The sequence below is a fragment of the Rhineura floridana genome, chromosome 3 (genome assembly GCF_030035675.1).
Source record: "Rhineura floridana isolate rRhiFlo1 chromosome 3, rRhiFlo1.hap2, whole genome shotgun sequence".
NCBI classification, from domain to species: Eukaryota; Metazoa; Chordata; class Lepidosauria; order Squamata; family Rhineuridae; genus Rhineura; species Rhineura floridana.
In genome coordinates, this window is record NC_084482.1 from 203,491,544 (window position 1) to 203,511,478 (window position 19,935).

The window sequence follows — 19,935 nt, forward strand, 5'->3', positions numbered from 1 at the left end:
CAGCTGGTAAGACAGCTGGTGCCGTTTCTGGACTGGGATAGCATGACCATTATTATTATTTTATTATTATTTATTGCACTTTTAAACCGCCCTTTAGCAACAGACTCTCAGAGCGGTGTACAACAGGATAAAACCACATATAAAACCAGCGAATGTGGATTACAACATATAAGAATAAAAACACATTAAAAACAGATTAAGACAAAATTAATAGAAGTTACAATTAATTAACTATAACATTAAAAACTAAGACTAAAATGCCTGGGCAAAGAGGTAGGTCTTTACCTGGCGCCGAAAAGATATCAAAGAAGGCGCCAGGCGTATCTCGTCAGGGAGGGCGTTCCATAATTCGGGGGCCACCACCGAGAAGGCCCTAGATCTCGTTATTGCTCTCCGGGCCTCCTTGTGAGTTGGAACCCGGAGAAGGGCCTTCGACGTCGAGCGCAGCGAACGGGTAGGTTCATAGTGGGAGAGGCGTTCCATCAGGTATTGCGGTCCGGTGCCGTTAAGGGCTTTATAGGTAAGAACCAACACTTTGAATCTGGCCCGGAAACGTATTGGTAGCCAGTGCAGTTGGGCCAGGACAGGTGTTATATGATCAGATCTTTTAGTTTGAGTGAGAACTCTGGCCGCAGCATTCTGCACCAGCTGAAGTTTCCGAACCGTCTTCAAAGGTAACCCTACGTAGAGCGCATTACAGTAATCCAATCTAGAGGTTACCAGAGCATGGATAACTGAGGCAAGGTTCTCCCTGTCCAGATAGGGTCGTAGTTGGGCTACCAGCCGAAGCTGGTAGAACGCATTCCGTGCCACCGAGGCTACCTGAGCCTCCAGAGACAGGAGCGGATCTAATAAGATCCCCAAACTACGGACCTGCCCCTTTAGGGGGAGTGTAACCCCATCTAGGGCAGGTTGGACATCAACCATCTGAGGTTGGTCTGGAAGCTGCAGCTGGTGCAAAATGCTGCGGTGAGACTGCTCACTGGGGCAGGGTATCGCCAACATGTCACCCTGCTGCTGAAAGAATTGCACTGACTGCCCGTTTGCTACCGGGCCAAGTTCAAGGTTGTAGTTTTGGTGTACAAAGCCCTATACACTTGGGATCAGGATACCTGAAAGACCATCTTACCCCTTATATACCCAGTCGATCACTGCGCTCTACAGGTGAGGGCCTCCTGCAGATACCATCTTTATCAGGAGGTTCGTTCTGCACAATATAGGAAACGGAGCTTTAGTGTGGCGGCGACTGCCCTGTGGAACTCCCTCCCCTTCAATATTAGGCAGGCGCTGTCTCTGCTATCTTTTCGGCACCTTTTGAAGACTTTCCTCTTTCAACAAGCCTTTTAAGTTGAGACATATCCCAGTCTGCATCTGTGTTGGAATTGCTTTTTAATGTTTTTTTTTAATGATATGTTTTTAACCCCCTTTTTTTAAAAGATGTTTTTAAAGCTTTTAAAAAAAATGTTTTTAATGTTGTTTTGTTTTAATGTATTTTAAGGTCTGTTTGTATGATGTTTTAAAGTGTTTTTAGCGCTTTTGTTTGCTGCCCAGGGCTTCTGGTGGGAGAAAGGGCGGGATATACATCAAATAATAAATAAATAAATGTGAAATTGGGATTTTTTGCTCCGACAGGCTTCATTTTATATTTACTCACATTCAATTACATTTGCCATTTTACCGCCATTCATTCAGTTCAGAGAGGTCCTTTTGGAGCTCTTCACAATCTCTTTTTGTTTTAACGACCCTGAACAATTTAGTATCATCAGCAAACTTGGCCACCTCACTGCTCACTCCTACCTTTAGATTCTTTATGAACAAGTTAATAAGCACAGGTCCCAATAATGGGGGCTTCACTTTCTACAGCCCTCCATTGGGAGAACTTTCCCTTTATTCCTACTCTCTGCTTCCTTCTCCTTAACCAGTTCCTGATACACAAGAGGACCTCTCCTTTTATTCCATGACTGCTAAGCTTACTCAGTCTTTGGTGAGGTACCTTGTCAAAAGCTTTTTGAAAATCCAAGTACACTATGTCAACCAGATCATCTCTATCTATATGCTTGTTGGCACTCTCAAATAACTCCAATAGGATGGTGAGACAAGACTTACCCTTGTAGAAGCTCTGCTGGCTCTGTTTCAGCAAGGCTTGTTCTATACGTTTGCTTATTTTATCTTTAACAATGCCAGTTTGTATATTAAGCCTAGAACTTCATCTCTTCTTGCCACTTTCTGCCTCAGACTCCCTTCCAGTATAAGTTAGTTCAGGCACAGGGATCTGCTCTATATCCTCCACTGGGAAGACAGATGCAAAAAATCATTTAGCTTAGCAATCTCCTTATCCTGATTTGGCACTCCCTTATCATCCAAGGATCCAATCACCTCCCTAGGTACTCTCCTGCTTTGAATGTATTTAAAGAAATTTTTGTTCTTGGTTTTTATGTCTTTAGCAATGTGCTCCTCAAATTGTTTTTTTAGCATCCCTTAATGTCTTTTTGCATTTGTCTTATTTATTATTTATTTATTTATTTATTACATTTGTGTACCACCCCATAGTCGAAGCTCTCTGGGAGGTTTACAACAATTTGTAACAATTTGTTTTGCCATTGTTTATGTTTATTTTTATTATCCTCATTTGGACAAGACTTCCATTTTTTGAAGGAAGCCTTCTTGCCTCTAACAGCTTCTTTGACACTGCTCATTAACCATGCCGGCATCCTCTTGGCCCTGGTGGTACCTTTCAGGACCTGCGGTATACACTGCAGTTCAGTTTCTAATACTTTGTTTTTAAACAACTCCAAAGGATTTTGGAGTGATTTGACCCTCTGGACTTTGTTTTTCAACTTCCTTTCCTCCTTTGGAGTCAAATGTGGCTGTGTTGGATTTTCTTAGCAATTGGCCATTTACATATATGTTTAATAGCACTATGGTCACTGCTCCCAATCGGTTTAACATCACTTACATCTCACACCAGGTCCTGGGTGCCATTTAAGATTAAGTCTAGGGTCACCATCCCCTGGTCAGTTCCATGTCCAACTGTTCTAGGGCACAGTCATTTGTGGAATCTAGAAATTTTACTTCTTCGTTATGACTGGAAGACATATGTGGCCAGTCCATGTCAGGGTAATTGAAGTCGCTCATTACTACAACATTTCCTAGTTTGGATGCTTCCTTGAATTCATTTTTCATCTTAAGACCCCTCTCATCATTTTGGTCAGGGGTGCAATAGAACATCCTCAGTACTAAGTTATTCTTGGGGCCCAGTATCACCACCCACAACGATTCTGTGAAGGAGTCTGCTCTTAGGATTTACAACTTGTTGGATTCAATGTCCTCTTTCACATAAAGCAACACCACCTCCAATACATCCTTCCCTGTCCTTCTGATATAGTTTATATCCAGAGATAACCATATCCGACTGGTTTTCTGCATTCCCCCAGGCTTCTATTATGCTCATTATATCAATGCTGTCCTCTTAAGTCCAAGCACTCCAGTTCTCCTATCTTGCCTCGGAGGCTCCTAGCATTAGTGTATAAGCACTTCTCTTTGTACTTTTGGTTTGGCCTGTGTGACTTTGGTCTCTCGGGATTGCTATCCTGTGCCCCTGCAATCAGAAGGCCAAGTTCTAGGCCTTCCCTATTTAAGTTTTCATCATTTTTTTGTCTTTATCCCGGGGGAGAGATTTGTTCCAAACTGGATCCTCCTTAACTCCTGTTACCTTTCTCTCCTTCATCAGTTCCAAAGCTGTTCTGCCACCTTTTTTATTTTAAGTGCCAGCAGTCTGATTCCATCCCGGTTCAGGTGGAGCCTGTCCCTTTTGTACAGGTCCAGCTTATCCCAAAATTTTCCCCAGCACCTGACAAATCCAAACCCCTCCTCCCGACACTGTCGTCTCATCCACGCATTGAGACTACAAAGCTGCGCCTGTGCAGGTGGTCCTGCATGTGGAACTGGTACGTTTCAGAGACAGCTACCTTGGAGGTCGTGGCTCTTGGCATCCCACCTAGCAACCTAAATTTTGCTTCCAGGACCTCATGATAGCATTTCCCCATGTCATTGGTGCCAATGGGCACTACGACCACTGACCCAGCACTATCTACTAAGCTACCTAGACAATCGGAAATATCCACAACCTTTGCACCAGGCAGGCTGTTTACCTCCAGGTTGTTTTGGGTTGCCAGAGATGAGATGCAGACAAGAGATTTGCTTACAAAGAGTTAAAATTTATTGAGTAACTTACAAGCATACAGCCAAGTAGCCCAATAAAAGTGGACCAGCCGCACAGCTCTGCAGTAGCTCATGTCAGACTGAACACCCCATTGGGGCACACGCAACACTTTTATAGTATTGAAACTAGCACGTGGTATTGGCATGATTACATACAATTATTGGCAGGATTACATACACAAATAATACTTTTCATGCATTAAACGTTACAGCGTAACAACGATAATTGGGGTGTTGACCTTCTCACAAGACATCTTCAAAAGCCAACTAATTGCTAGAAAACTATATGGAAACTCCCTGGCACTTCTTTGGCAAGCTATATGTTGGCCATATATCTCTCCTAACAAGCAACTTCATCATTGACCGTACTTTGACTCGTCCACTTGGCTATACTAACAAGCACCTGCTCATTAACCGTCATCCTTGGGAGTATAACCTAGACTTAAATCATCTATACAACACCTCACTGATAATATATTCTTGGATATATGCCTAATAGGGCTCCTTTGATGCCTCTCTAACAAGGTACTGGGCAGGTCATCATGCCCTTGACTATCTTAGGCTTTCAGGTGCTTATAAAATACAGGGGCCTGAAAGGGGAGATACAAACCTTCAGGCTCACTAACAAATACATTCTAAATCTATGCTTAACATAAGGCTATAATATCTTGCTATAGGCCTCTTGCTTGCTGGCAATAACAAATTGGTACAGGGTATACACAGGCAAATCACTCTGCAGTCTGCACACCCATCATGTTCCTAACGATCGAATCACCCACTGCCAGGATCCCTCCACCCCTGGCGAAGCATTCTTGGCATGAGAGGATAGCTGCTCATCCCCCAAGGAATGGGTTCCTTCTTAAGGATCATTTCCTCTTCCTCAGACTGATTGTCTCCTTCCCCGGGGCCTTCATTCTCTATGACAGCAAGAGAGCTGTCATCCTGGGCGTGAGACACAGCTATAGTGTCCCCAAAGGCCTCCTCCACCAACCTCTCTGCCTCTCTCAGCCACCATGGCCTCAAGGAAATGAACTTGCTCCCAGAGAAGCAGGAGCTCACTGCATCAAATTGGAGATCCTAACTTATTTATTATCTCAGTTTGTATGCCACCTTTCCACATACACTTGTACACAGCAGCTCACAACACAATGGTTAAAATGCATATCAATACATCATTATAAGAAAAGTCTAAATGCTGACTGATTTCAAAACATAATCTGACAATCCAGTTTCAACTAGCCTTTTAAGTGGATACTTTTATCCCAGTCTGTATCTTCATTGTTTTTGTTTTTAAGAAGTTTTAAGTGTTTTATCACTTCTTTACTGCCCTGGGCTCCTTTTGGGAGGAAGAGTGGGATATAATTTAACAATAAATAAAATCCAACTAGTGGTAGCAGTTAGACTGTTGGACTACAACCTGGAAGACGAGGGTTCGAATCCCCACACAGCCATGAAGTTCACTGGGTGACCTTGGGCCAGTCACTGCCTCTCAGCCTCAGAGGAAGGCAATGGTAAACCCCCTCTGAATACCACTTACCATGAAAACCCTATTCAAAGGGTCGCCATAAGTCGGAATCGACTTAAAGGCAGTCAATTTCCATTTTTCAAATAATTAATTTTGATAATATGGCCAGTATAACATTTTAAATGTACTAGAAAATAAACTATCGATCATGAAAACATATTATTTGACATCAGTTGGTTATATATATATATATAAATATATATATAAACCAGAGTCTGATAAGACAGTTTTGAAAGCAACAAACAGAACTTCACTCAAGCTTGCTCTGGATCCCTATAAGGATTCTGTTAATCACCTAAAATATATATATGAACGTATATAACGTTATATATTACGTTCATATATAAACCAGAGTCTGATATAATAACATTTTCAGTGTCATCAAATATGATATATATAACCAATAGCAAAACATAACAAATAAAGTGCATAAAATGTTCATAGATGCTAAAAATTAAAGTCCACACATTTCCTAGCAGCTTGATCATATATATATAAAGTACCTAGCAGTTAATAAATCTGTACTAGAAAATGCATAAAGAATTCAAAGATGCTAAACGTTAAAGTCCACACAGTTCCTAGCAGCTTGAATTATGCTATAAAGTGCTCAAATACCACATTAAACTCGGGGATCCATTTCTGGGTAGAGTATGATAGATCCTTTCGAACTGGCCTTTGAGTATCATTGATGGACGTTATTCCTACAGCTGTATAAAGTCAGCACAGCACGGGGGCCAAGAGACTGAGCTAAGTGTTGGGAAGTTCCCACCTCCGATCCCACCCCTACCATGAATTCACTAGGCAGCCTTTGGCAAACCACTGTCAGCCTTGAGTCTCTTTTTTCCCAGCTGCTGGATGGGGATAATGATGACCTACCTTACAGGGTCATTGTGAGGCTTTCAGCAAATCATGTATATGAATGCTTTATTTACACTCTGCTTTACAAATGAATTTTTCAAATCCATTTATATTTTAAAAGCATTTGAAAGAGCTGTTATGTTAAGCTCCTTTAATTCACTTGTGTCTGTGTGTGCTCAAGGACGAAGTCACGCAACAAGTAAGCTTTCCAATTTACCCCTTGTGTGGGGTGGGGGTATAACCCGCATGATGCTAAGCCATGGGCTGTAATGCTAAGCTGTGGTTGGTTTAGTTTAAATGTGGTTTATTTATTTGGCCACCAAACCAGAGTATGAAAAGACGGTTTGAAGTGGGCTTTCAGAACTTGGCTGGCGTTAACAGTGGTTTCATGTTGTGTCCAAACCCGCCATTCTAGCTTGATCCTGGTTTGTTTTGGTGCCCCACCCCAGACGGTCACCCAGCTACAGAAGAGTGAGGCAAGAATGGTTAGAAAAAACAAGCAAATTAGGCCAGAAAAGAAACGAAAAGCTGCAGTTACTTTGCTTCTGTGTGAGACTGATCCTGGCTTAGGCTGCCTCTGTCCTTCACAAAGCTCAGCATCATTCAGAGCAGCTTTTTTTAAAGGGTGTTTTTTAGGTCTTAGTCTTCAAAGATAAGGGGAGTGGGGGCTGGATATCTTTCTTGTTTTTTTTCCCTGGGCAGCTGTCCTATAATGGAATTATCTCTCTATTCTTGTAGATGATGAGGAGTTAATTAACATCCTGGCAAAGGCCCGTCAGAGGGGAGGAGCTAAACCAGGAAGCCGGATTGAGAGATCATCGGGGAAATCCCCAGGTCATGATTCCCTGGCTCAAAAGGCTGCCAAGATCAAAGCCATGTCCAAGCTACATCCAAAGGAACGAGGATCTACCCGTCTTCAAAGAAAAGCCATGGCTGTGAAGAAAAGCAGATATGAGTCGCTAGAGAAAAAGCATGAGTGTCCAGAATGTGGGCATAGAACCTACTACTTATCGGATCTGCTGAGACACATGAAAACCCACACAGGTGAGAAGCCCTATAAATGCCGTGAATGTGGACGAACCTTCTCAAAGGCCGCCTCCCTCAGCCAACACCAGAGGATCCACCTGTCCAGCAGTAGGAAGAACCCCATAAAAAGAGTCCAAAAGCATCAAGGGGAAAGAAAACACACGTGTTCCAAATGTGGACATAAAACCTATAAATTATCAACCCTGCTTATACATATGAAAGTCCATATGGGAGAGAGGCCTTTTAAATGCATTGAATGTGGGCAAACCTTCAAGTGGAGTTCAAATCTTTCTAGACACAAGAAAACCCACCAGTCCAACAATGGTTCCAACAGCAGAAAGACCTCTCTCTCCAACCATCGGCAAACAATTAGAGGTGGCCGTGTTATTTGAATCAAGAGGGTTTTTTAATTAATATGAAATACAACCCATTATTACCTCTATTTTACATTTTAGTAGATTTAACGGGAAAAAATCCAAAGGGATCCCATAAAATTGGGAATTTCCCCCCTCACTTCAGTATAACCAACCACACAGTTTTTACTTTTAGATTTGAAAACCCAGAACCAGAGTATGATTTGTATCCAGTGTGGTGTAGTGGTTAGAGTGTTGGACTACGACCTGTCTCTTGCAGGGAGGGAGCTTCTTGTGCCCGCCCGTTTGCTGGCTCCATCTCTCCTGTCTTGCGGCTGCGTTGGCTGCTACGCGCACGCATTGCTGCCACCAACCAAGATGGCGGTGGAGGCTTCAGCCCCTTAGGGAAACCTCGGCTGACATCTTGGTTAATGGCAGTCCTGTGCACGCAGCCTGCACAACCGCAAAAGACAGGAGAGATGGGTAGGTGGAGCCAGTGAATGGGCAGGCAAAAGAAGCTCCCTCCCTGCAATCCACAGCAGCTACTCTGCCATGGATTGTGGAAAAGGAGTGCTACTCATCCCCCACCCTATCGAGAGGCCCCTCAGGCGTCTCTGTGGCTCCAGGGGCCCTCAGCCAGGGCCTGACCTGGCTGTCCTTTGGGACCGGCCCTGCTGGGAGACCAGGGTTCGAAACCCCACACAACCATGAAGCTGACTGGGTGACCTTGGGCCAGTCACTGCCTCTCAGCCTCAGAGGAAGGCAATGGTAAACCCCCTCTGAATACTGCTTACCATGAAAACCCTCTTCATGGCGTCGCCATAAGCCAGAATCGACTTGAAGGCAGTCCATTCCCATTTTTCAAATTCTACTCAGAGTAAAAAAAGGTAAAGGTGTCCCTGCACTTGTAGTGCGAGTCGTTTCCGACTCTTAGGGTGACGTCTTGCAACGTTTACTAGGCAGATCATATATATGGGGTGGGATTGCCAGTTCCGTCCCCGGCCTTTCTTTACCCCCCAGCGTATGCCGGGTACTCATTTTACCAACCACAGATGGATGGAAGGCTGAGTGGACCTCGACCCCTTTTACCGGAGATTTGACCTCCTTCCGTTGGAATCGAACTCCGGCCGTGAGCAGAGCTTCAGCTGCGTTACTGCCGCTTACCACTCTGTGCCACGGAGGATCTCTACTCAGAGTAGACCCACTGAAATTACTGGATTTGAGATAGCCATGTCCATTTCTTCTGAGTAGGACCAGCATTGGATACAACTCTATATCTGTTACTATATTTTGATTAATGTAAGCCTTCCAAAATTTAAATCCCAGCCTAGAACTAATGGTCTGCTTGTTCTCTGCCATCCCTATGTGAGTTTCACCACATACGGTCAATGTATTGTTTTGTCATAAAATGGATATATGACCTGAATGGCAAAACAGTTCCTAATGGAAACCGTCATAAGTGGTCACTTTGTAAATACTTCTATTATGAGCTGCCCAGAGAACCATTTTTGTGGAGTGGCATATTAGTATTTGTAAATATTGTAAATTATTATAGCGTCCTGGAGAGATCATGGCATGTATTCAACTGAGTCCTACTCAGAGTAGAGCCAGTAAAATTAATGAACCTAAATTAGTCATCTCAATTAACTTCAGTGGGCTTACTCTGAGTAGGGCTAGTGTTGAGTACCACTCCATGTTCTTTTCTCTGCACTTCCTTGCTGTTCAGCCTTTCATATTCTCTCATTACAAAGCCTGTCATTTAGTTATAGCAAGGGCCGCCAACCTTTTTGGACCCCTGGCCACATTTTCAATTTTGAGAGAGTGCTGTGGGTGCCATTCAGAAAATGGCTGCCGTAGGGCATGGTATGACCCAACATGGCTGCCATGGTATAACTCAAACTTTGAGTACAGTCATCATCCCCACCCTAGACGACCTTGTGCTTGCTGCAGGAAGGTTTGTCCTGCTGATCCTGATTGTGGAGATCGCGTAATACTGATTTTTCTACACACACGCGCTGTTATGCTTTGCTGTCTAATAACAACAGGGAGCATTCCCTAGTACCAGGAAAAATATATAAGGTGGCCACATCACATTTTCTTTTGCACACAGACACACTCACTGCCCACATACATACCACAGCCACACATTCCTCTCTCTCTGTCTCACATGCACACACCTTGGTTTTCCCACACACACACACACACACACACATTCAGAAAAGCCCCTCCATGGGTCAAGGAAGTGCCTGCCCTTTTTTTTTTAATTGGAAAAAACAAGACACGAGGGCCACCAGCCAAGGACTTGCAGGCGCTGGATTGGCAACCCTTGGGTTACAGCATAATCCTGTTATCTTCTCAGAAACTAGGAGTCTCGTTGTGTTCAGTGGGTGCTACATCAGAGCGGGGAACCTTTTTTCAGCCCAAAGGCCACATGCCCTCCTGGAGGGTCCTTCCAGGGGCTGTGTGCTAAAGTCCAAAGAGCAGGCATTGCCTTCCAGTCGCAGCGCCACCCCGCTCCAGCCAGCCAAGCAATGAGCGCTGTCCAAGTTCAAGGACCCAGTGCAGCCCGGCCAAAGCACTGGAGGAGGGTCCCCAGCAGGACCAGTCAGGAGTGTGGCCTGCAGAGGGGGGTTCACCAAAGGAGAATCCCGAGAATCCAACAGAGAGCCCTGCAGGGCAGCCTGTGGCCCCTAGACCCTGAGGTTGCCCACCCATGTCCCTGCACCCGTGTTTTATTGCTGCTTTTATTCCTTCTGTCGTATTTTATTTTATTACAATTTTCAGTCTGTGGAATTCAAATTGGAATACAATAAAATGCAATACGTAAGAAATAAAAGAAGCAATAAAGATACCATGAAAAATGACGGCGCATCTAGCCCAGTGCACTACAATTGCCACAACAGGCACAAAAGTCATTTTAAGTGGTTCCGCCAAGACCATCAGCAATTTTCCAGTGGTCTGTGGAGAGGAAAAAGAGTTTGGGAGCCACTGAGATACACTATATGCAACGATTATTCAACTGTCCACTTTGAACTCTAAAAACAAAGACATAAAGCCCAGCTCCTCTATTAGCTGCCTCCAGCATAACTGTCTGGCTCTTTGTATGTTGCTGTGACCACAAGGGACTCATATATAGTTAAGCCTCCCTGTTCCTTTCCCTTGAAGGGACAGCTGTGTGCACCCAGGATTCTTTATTCTCAGAATAGTGGCGTCCAGGTACATAGCCATTGTGACTGTGAAGATAAATGCTTAAAACATTTTGTGTTACATAACCCACCCACCCCCCATCTTGTATGGAATAGAAGAGATTTTTAACACTTCTGTTCTTGGTGAGGAACAAACCACAGTTTGTTGTAGGTGTCCAAACTTGGCAAATGCTGTTTTGTTCAAACCACAGTTTATCACAGGATATCAAAGCAGGAACAGGACCTTTAAACCAATAGGCAAAATGCCTATCCTAGCAGCAGCAAAGAGATAATAGAAAAGTATCACCAAAACAAAAAATAAAAATAAAACCTGTGTGGTGGTCATTCTTGAGTGCTAGAAAACAATTTAGATATAGGTATATATAGTGCAAGTCACTTTTCAAAATCTCACAGAAGACTAAAGTGAAAAGTCCCGTCTTTACTCCCTCCAAAAAGGGCGGAAAGACTGCTTGCTGGATCTCCAATAGGTTCCAAAGAAGAGAGACCACTGTGAACAAGGCCATGCTCCTTATCAAGGGCCACCTCTCGTCCCCGTTTGCTGGAACCCAGAGCAGGGCTTCATTGGCAAGTCTTAATGCCCGTGGAGTTCTTTCCTCCTTTCTTTTCCTCCTTTCCTTGAAATGGGGTGATCTCATGCCTGGATTGTTTCTCCCTCTGTCCCTGCAGGCATTGTGGAGCCAAGTAAGATGATGACAATGAAACCTCTGGTGATTAAAATGGGCAATGCTCCCCCAACAATAACCCATATAGATGATTCTGTGTTGACGGCGCTCCGTGAGCGATGGCGCCTTTCCAAACAGCAGCAAAGGGCGAAACAAGGAGAAAGCTGCAGTGCTTCCGCTGAAGGTGCCAAGGACAGCCCTGCCGAAGGTGCCAAGGACAGCCCCGCCGAAGGTGCCAAGGACAGCCCCGCCGAAGGTGCCAAGGACAGCCCCGCCGAAGGTGCCAAGGACAGGCCCGCCGAAGGTGCCAAGGACAGGCCCGCCAAAGGTGCAGAACATGCTTCTGCTGAAGGTACAACAGACGGCTCCATCAACAGTGCAAAAGATGTCGCAGAGAAAGAAGCGGCAGTCCGCGCAATGTTGGGAAGGTTTGCATATTCCAAAAGTGGGGAGTCAAATCACAGTCAGTCGGAGCTAAATGCCAGTCAAACGGCCGAGGTGGGAGAGAAGTCTCCTTGTTGTTTGTGTTCTGTTTGTGGGAAATGCTTTGACAGCAAACAACACTTTGATGACCATCAGAATACTCACGCGGAGGAGAGGCCAAACGAGAGCCACGAGTCTGGGCAGTGTGTTCCGTTGAAGGACAAGGTGCTTTCCTATGAGAGCATTCACACGGAGGTGAAACCATATCATTGCTCTGAGTGTGGGAAAGATTTCTTTCGGAAAGAGTTCTTGGCAGCCCACCAGAAAACCCATGGCTTTGAGTGCAGTAAGCGCTTTGACGAGGGAGATCTGCTCAGGAGGCAAGAGCAAACGCACACAGAACAAGATGCTTAACTAATGCCGCTGGGTGCGGGTGAGGTGTCAGTTGGAGAGATGGGATGGATGGCTGAAACACACAGGAAAGAAAAGCAATCCACCTCCAATCTAGTTGTGAGACTTTGCCCCAAGTTGTCCCACTGACTATCCCAGGGATTTGGAACCAGGGGCCCTCCAGATTTTGTTGGACTTCAACTCCCATGATCCCTGGTTGTTGGCCAAACTGGCTGAGACTGATGGGAATTGGAGTTCAGCAGCCTCAGGAAGGCCACCTGTTCCTCAACCATGAACTGTCCTGTCCTAAGGAGGCGTAACTCAGAAGCAAGACCTGCTGACAGCTGTGGTAAGTATATATTTAGGGTGCTGTTGTGAGCACAGGTCACAGAGAACTGCACTGAGTTGAGGCTTACTTCTGAGTAAGCATGGATAGGACCAGGCTGCACCACCGCAAGCATTGAAATTATTTGCAGTCCTCTCTCTTAGTCTCTAAAAGGGAGTGGCATGAGAAATTAAGAAGTCAAAAATCTTTGTTCTGCAACCCTTTTGGGAGTGGTGGGCATGGTGGTGGTTTTAAGTATGATTGCCATCTTTTTTACTGGCCCTTGCTCCTCTGCTTTCAGTGTCTGCAGATATTTTCAGGTAGAAATGGTCATTCTCTGTACTTCAATGGTGGGTTAAAGGCTCAGTAGCAAGCGAGGCTGTATAGGTCCTGATCAGCTGACGACCTTGTCTTGGACTTCACACTTGTAACATAATACCCCTCGCTCTCTTCCTACCTCTTTCCCTTCAGCTTTCCTGAATCTCCACTTCTCCTTTTGCCTCATGACTACTCTTTTTAATATTCTAGGCTTGTAGGCAAGGGCCCCAGTTAGTTTATATGCTCTCTTTTAGTAGGTTGTAGACATAAGAACAAATGGATTTGACCCAAGATCCACGTAGGTTAGCATCCTGTTTCAGAAGCCCGTAAGCAAGACATGGACAATAGTCCTCCCCCTGCAGCTGCCTTGTTAGCAGCTGTTATTCAGAGGTGTTCTGCCTCTGAACATGGAGGTTCTATTTAGCTTGCCTGGCTAATAGTCCTCGATAGCCAGTTTCATAGAAATATTCAGGGATGGCAGGAAGATATGGGGGTGGGGGGAAAAGTGTTGTATAATTTTATTTGTGTCCTGGTGCTGTTGAAGGCATAAGTGCAGGGGAGTTGGGAAGTACCGTAGCTATATATTCGGGGGGAGGGGTTGTATGTCTATGCTAGAAAGAAATGCAAAACTTTTAAACTTGGGAGGCCTGCAGCGCCACGTTGCTTGTATAAATTGTGGCAGCTGTGGACGAATGTGTGGACATAAATTCTCATCAATAAAGAATTTTTCAATTTTAAAATCTAATGAATCTTTTTTTCTTTACTACTGCTGCTATGTTAGAATATTTTGGAAACTTAGTTGTAAAGACTTGAGACTGCAATCCTTTGCACTCCTATCAATGAATTCTAAATGTTTTTTTAAACCCTCTTCATCAAACTGAAGTTCAAGGTGGCTTGTAAAAATGAAAAGCCAAGACACAACTAAGAATAAAACGGTTAAAATGCTATACACATACAACTTCAACCCTGTTCTCACAGCGGCCAAGCCGATGCTCCAACGGCAAGCCTACAAGCAGGACTTGTACAACGATACTTCCTGCTTGCACTTCCCAATCACTAGCATTCAGAAGCATGTCCTGCAGAGGCAGAACATGGCCATTTGACAGCCTTATCCTTCAGGAATTTGTTTAAACTCTTTTTAAAGCCATCCAAGTTGGTGGCTATTACTGCATCTTGTGGGATCAGATTCCATAGTTGTCATGCCCTTCAGGCCCCACAGGCTACGGAGTGCATGCTTCAGACCCAATTCCCACCCTTACGGCAATTGATCTGGAACCCAATCACCAAATTCCCCTTGCCAAGGCTGTGCAACTAACACCAACCCTGCAAGGTAGAAGATAGGCTGCCACCACCCCTTCACTGGTTCAACTCTGAGCTAGGGGAACTCAGAGCCCAGAAATAGGTAAACCAAGGTTCAGTAAGACAAGAGCCAAACTTACACTCCTTGTCCAGAAACCTCTGGTAAAACCCCAAAATATACTTAGGCTTAACGTCTTTGGTAGACCTGTGGTCAAATGATCAAGGTGCTGGATTCAGAACCACCCTTCCCCCTCAATGAACACACCAGGTTAAGTAGAAGTAGCTTTATTAAAAATATAAGTGCACATTAATCTATAGCAGCAACACAATTCCTCAAAACCACACACCCGACCAGGGGTTCAGGTATAACATAAGAGAGTTCAACACACAACAGAAAAATAAGCTATCTAACCTCATCTACTCGCTTAGAGGTAGTTGTTGGTCAGTCTCATCTCTCCTCAGAGAGAATGGTATCAGGAAACAAGAAGCAATGGAACCCCACATAGGTAACCACCAGCAAGATGGACACCCAAGGGATCAAAGGCTATGGGGCTCAGACCCTATACTTAAGGAAAAAGAACCCTATCGATCCAGGATGAATTAACCAATCAGGGGCTTTCTGATGTAACCCTCTTCCCGAAGCTTCTTCACTTTTTTGCGCCTTGCAGGCCCCCCTCCCATCTCTGATCTCAACCTTCTCAAGCCTGCATGGCCTTGAGTACCAGGCTCCTACTGACTAGCAGAGTTAAACAGGTGTTTCTGTTCAGGCCTCCCCAACTGCTTGCAGCTGGAATGAAACTTAAAATTTTCCTCTCACAGAGGCCTGTCTCCTTCCAAGATGTACTCCCAGAGTTCCTTGTAACTGAGCCATGATACACAAACCCAGGTTAACAAATGCACACAGGTTAACAAATGCACAGAAATTTACAATTTCATAACAATAGTGTAGTTTTGCGGTTTGTTAAACATCTTAGTTAAAGCCTGCTTTAGTAAATAAAACCATTTTTACTTGGTGGCTTCAACAAATTGCAGGAGATTCCAGGTTAATAGGGGGAGGGCCGGCCAATTGAGGCACTACAACAGAAAAGGCCTTGTCACTGGTAGTCTCCACCCACCTAACCTTGGAACAGATGTGAGGAACCTTTGACCCTCCAGATGTTGCTGAACTGCAACTCCCATCAGCCCCAGCAAGCATGGCCAATGGCCAAGGATGATGGTGACAGCTGTACTCCTTCAACATCTGGAGGGCTGAAGGTTCCCCACACCTGCCTTAGCACAAGGATGAGGGTGCTGCTGGACTACAGCTCTCATCAGCCCTGGCCAGTACTCAAGAATGATGGGAACTGTAATCCAACAACTGGCGGCCCCACATGATGTTCCCCATTCCGGCTTTGAAAAATGGAAATGGACTGCCTTCAAGTTGATCCCGACTTATGGCAACCCTATGAATAGGGTTTTCATGGTAAGCGGTATTCAGAGGGGGTTTACCATTGCCTCCCTCTAAGGCTGAGAGGCAGTGACTGGCCCAAGGTCACCCAGTAAGCTTCGTAGCTGTGTGGGGATTCGAACCCTGGTCTCCCAGGTCATAGTCCAACACCTTAACCACTACACCACACTGGCTTTAGAGGATGGAAACATCTCAGTCTTGATATCATATGAAGATGTTCCTTCAGACAAAGGAAGTTGCTTTTTATGGCAGGGCAGAATATGGGTCATGCTACCTCTCCTGGGTTTTGGCACCAGTGAAAATGAGGTTCTTAAATTTCTCAACTGGCGAGAGAGTGATAACCAGGCAAGGCTCAAGAAGCCAAAATCTGTATGGAATGATTTATCTTAAAGACATCAGCTGAAGACCAGAGAACACATTACAATCAATGAAAGAAGAATGTGATGATGATTAAAACAGACATCAGAAGTAGACTATACACAAATGAATATTGGGGAAGGGAGAAATAAGGCACTAATAGTGGTTATATGGAGAGACAAAATCTGATATGAGTAACTTTTGCAACTTACCTCTGTTCAAAGAAACAATATGCAACAACTTTTATAAACAATAGTTATGGCATGCAAAACTAGTAATATATTTCACTATTTGTGTAACTATTTCTACTGCCAACCCACAACTTCCGACAGCTCAAACCAGTTTTGCTGTTTCAGTTCTATAATAACATCCCTAGATATTAAGAAAGGAGAAAAAGGGGGGAAATACATAATAGCTACCGATCCAGGCAGCGATTCAAAGAACCCAGTTTCTGTGGGTTCGCAGGAAAGACTAGCTTAGAGAAAAAGGCCTCCAAACAGCTTCAAAACTGAAGGGACAGATTCAAAGCAAGATACGTCCTCGCTTAAAAGAGAAGGCAAAAAGACAAAAAACTGGGCTCCAAAACCCCCAGAAGAAGCAAAAATCTCTTCGGAGGACTAGGAGCTAAGCAAAAGCAATAATTAAGCAAAGGAGAGAGCAAAAAGGGCAACAAGTACCCCAATCTGGAGTGCCCCAACCTGGAGTGCAGTCTCTTTTTGACCCTTGATGACACCCCAAATATTCTGAATCCTTTGTTTGTCCTTTTCTCTCACCCCACTTGCTCTCACTAAAAATGTGGTTCTATATTGGTATATGAGAGCTCATGGGACAAAGACCTAAAGGAACAGTTTCCCATTGTTTTAGGGGTTCCAAGCTTGATCAGGGTACAGGGAGACTCATGAAGGGCACCCAACACTGCTAGCTGCACGTGTTACACCAAAAGGCTCTTTACATCTGGAGGAAACTCCAATAACACCAGATGGGAAACCAGGAAATATAAAACAACACCTTTATTGATTACCAATATATCTTTTGCAAAAGAGAGACAAGGTATATTCGGCTTGTGCCAGAATTCCAGTCTAAAAGCAGGGTTAAGAACATAAGAAGAGCCTGCTGGATCAGGCCAGTGGCCCATCTAGTCCAGCATCCTGTTCTCACAGTGGCCAACCAGGTGCCTGGGGGAAGCCCGCAAGCAGGACCCGAGTGCAAGAACACTCTCCCCTCCTGAGGCTTCCGGCAACTGGTTTTCAGAAGCATGCTGCCTCTGACTAGGGTGGCAGAGCACAGCCATCATGGCTAGTAGCCATTGATAGCCCTGTCCTCCATGAATTTGTCTAGTCTTCTTTTAAAGCCGTCCAAGCTGGTGGCCATTACTGCATCTTGTGGGAGCAAATTCCATAGTTTAACTATGCGCTGAGTAAAGAAGTACTTCCTTTTGTCTGTCCTGAATCTTCCAACATTCAGCTTCTTTGAATGTCCACGAGTTCTAGTATTATGAGAGAGGGAGAAGAACTTTTCTCTATCCACTTTCTCAATGCCATGCATAATTTTATACACTTCTATCATGTCTCCTCTGACCCGCCTTTTTTCTAAACTAAAAAGCCCCAAATGCTGCAACCTTTCCTCGTAAGGGAGTCGCTCCATCCCCTTGATCATTCTGGTTGCCCTCTTCTGAACCTTTTCCAACTCTATAATATCCTTTTTGAGATGAGGCGACCAGAACTGTACACAGTATTCCAAATGCGGCCGCACCATAGATTTATACAACGGCATTATGATATCGGCTGTTTTATTTTCAATACCTTTCCTAATTATCGCTAGCATGGAATTTGCCTTTTTCACAGCTGCCGCACACTGGGTTGACATTTTCATCGTGCTGTCCACTACAACCTCGAGGTCTCTCTTCTGGTCGGTCACCGCCAGTTCAGACCCCATGAGCGTATATGTGAAATTCAGATTCTTTGCTCCAATATGCATAATTTTACACTTGTTTATATTGAATTGCATTTGCCATTTTTCTGCCCATTCACTCAGTTTGGAGAGGTCTTTTTGGAGCTCTTCGCAATCCCTTTTTGTTTTAACAACCCTGAACAATTTAGTGTCATCAGCAAACTTGGCCACTTCACTGCTCACTCCTAATTCTAGGTCATTAATGAACAAGTTGAAAAGTACAGGTCCCAATACTGATCCTTGAGGGACTCCACTTTCTACAGCCCTCCATTGGGAGAACTGTCCGTTTATTCCTACTCTCTGCTTTCTGCTTCTTAACCAATTCCTTATCCACAAGAGGACCTCTCCTCTTATTCCATGACTGCTAAGCTTCCTCAGAAGCCTTTGGTGAGGTACCTTGTCAAAAGCTTTTTGAAAGTCTAAGTACACTATGTCCACTGGATCACCTCTATCTATATGCTTGTTGACACTCTCAAAGAATTCTAATAGGTTACTGAGACAGGACTTTCCCTTGCAGAAGCCATGCTGGCTCTGCTTCAGCAAGGCTTGTTCTTCTATGTGCTTAGTTAATCTAGCTTTAATAATACTTTCTACCAGTTTTCCAGGGACAGAAGTTAAGCTAACTGGCCTGTAATTTCCGGGATCCCCTCTGGATCCCTTTTTGAAGATTGGCGTTACATTTGCCACTTTCCAGTCCTCAGGCACGGAGGAGGACCCGAGGGACAAGTTACATATTTTAGTTAGCAGATCAGCAATTTCACCTTTGAGTTCTTTGAGAACTCTCGGGTGGATGCCATCCGGGCCCGGTGATTTGTCAGTTTTTATATTGTCCATTAAGCTTAGAACTTCCTCTCTCGTTACCACTATTTGTCTCAGTTCCTTAGAATCCCTTCCTGCAAATGTTAGTTCAGGTTCAGGGATCTGCCCTATATCTTCCACTGTGAAGACAGATGCAAAGAATTCATTTAGCTTCTCTGCAATCTCCTTATTGTTCTTTAGTACACCTTTGACTCCCTTATCATTCAAGGGTCCAATTGTCTCCCTAGATGGTCTCCTGCTTTGAATGTATTTATAAATTTTTTGTTGTTGGTTTTTATGTTCTTAGCAATGTGCTCCTCAAATTCTTTTTTAGCATCCCTTATTGTCTTCTTGCATTTCTTTTGCCAGAGTTTGTGTTCTTTTTTATTTTCTTCATTCGGACAAGACTTCCATTTTTTGAAGGAAGACTTTTTGCCTCTAAGAGCTTCCTTGACTTTGCTCGTTAACCATGCTGGCATCTTCTTGGCCCTGGCGGTACCTTTTCTGATCTGCGGTATGCACTCCAGTTGAGCTTCTAATATAGTGTTTTTAAACAACTTCCAAGCATTTTCGAGTGATGTGACCCTCTGGACTTTGTTTTTCAGCTTTCTTTTGACCAATCCCCTCATTTTTGTGAAGTTTCCTCTTTTGAAGTCAAATGTGACCGTGTTGGATTTTCTTGGCAATTGGCCAGTTACATGTATGTTTAATTTAATAGCACTGTGGTCACTGCTCCCAATCGGTTCAACAACACTTACATCTCGCACCAGGTCCCGG

At 44.3% G+C, this 19,935-nt stretch overlaps 1 protein-coding gene across 6 annotated transcripts in view; it reads left to right on the forward strand.

The window, feature by feature from the left end:
* LOC133381192 (zinc finger protein 287-like) overlaps positions 1 to 14,047 on the forward strand; it is a 46,262-nt gene extending 32,215 nt beyond the window's left edge. For all 6 annotated transcript variants that reach the window (XM_061619894.1, XM_061619893.1, XM_061619899.1 and 3 more), the window contains 2 exons: positions 7,343 to 7,648; positions 11,856 to 14,047. In XM_061619894.1, coding sequence (XP_061475878.1) covers positions 7,343 to 7,648; positions 11,856 to 12,688 — 1,139 coding nt within the window. In that variant the 3' untranslated portion in view covers positions 12,689 to 14,047. The remainder of the gene's footprint in view (positions 1 to 7,342; positions 7,649 to 11,855) is intronic.
* The last annotated feature ends 5,888 nt before the right edge of the window (positions 14,048 to 19,935 follow it).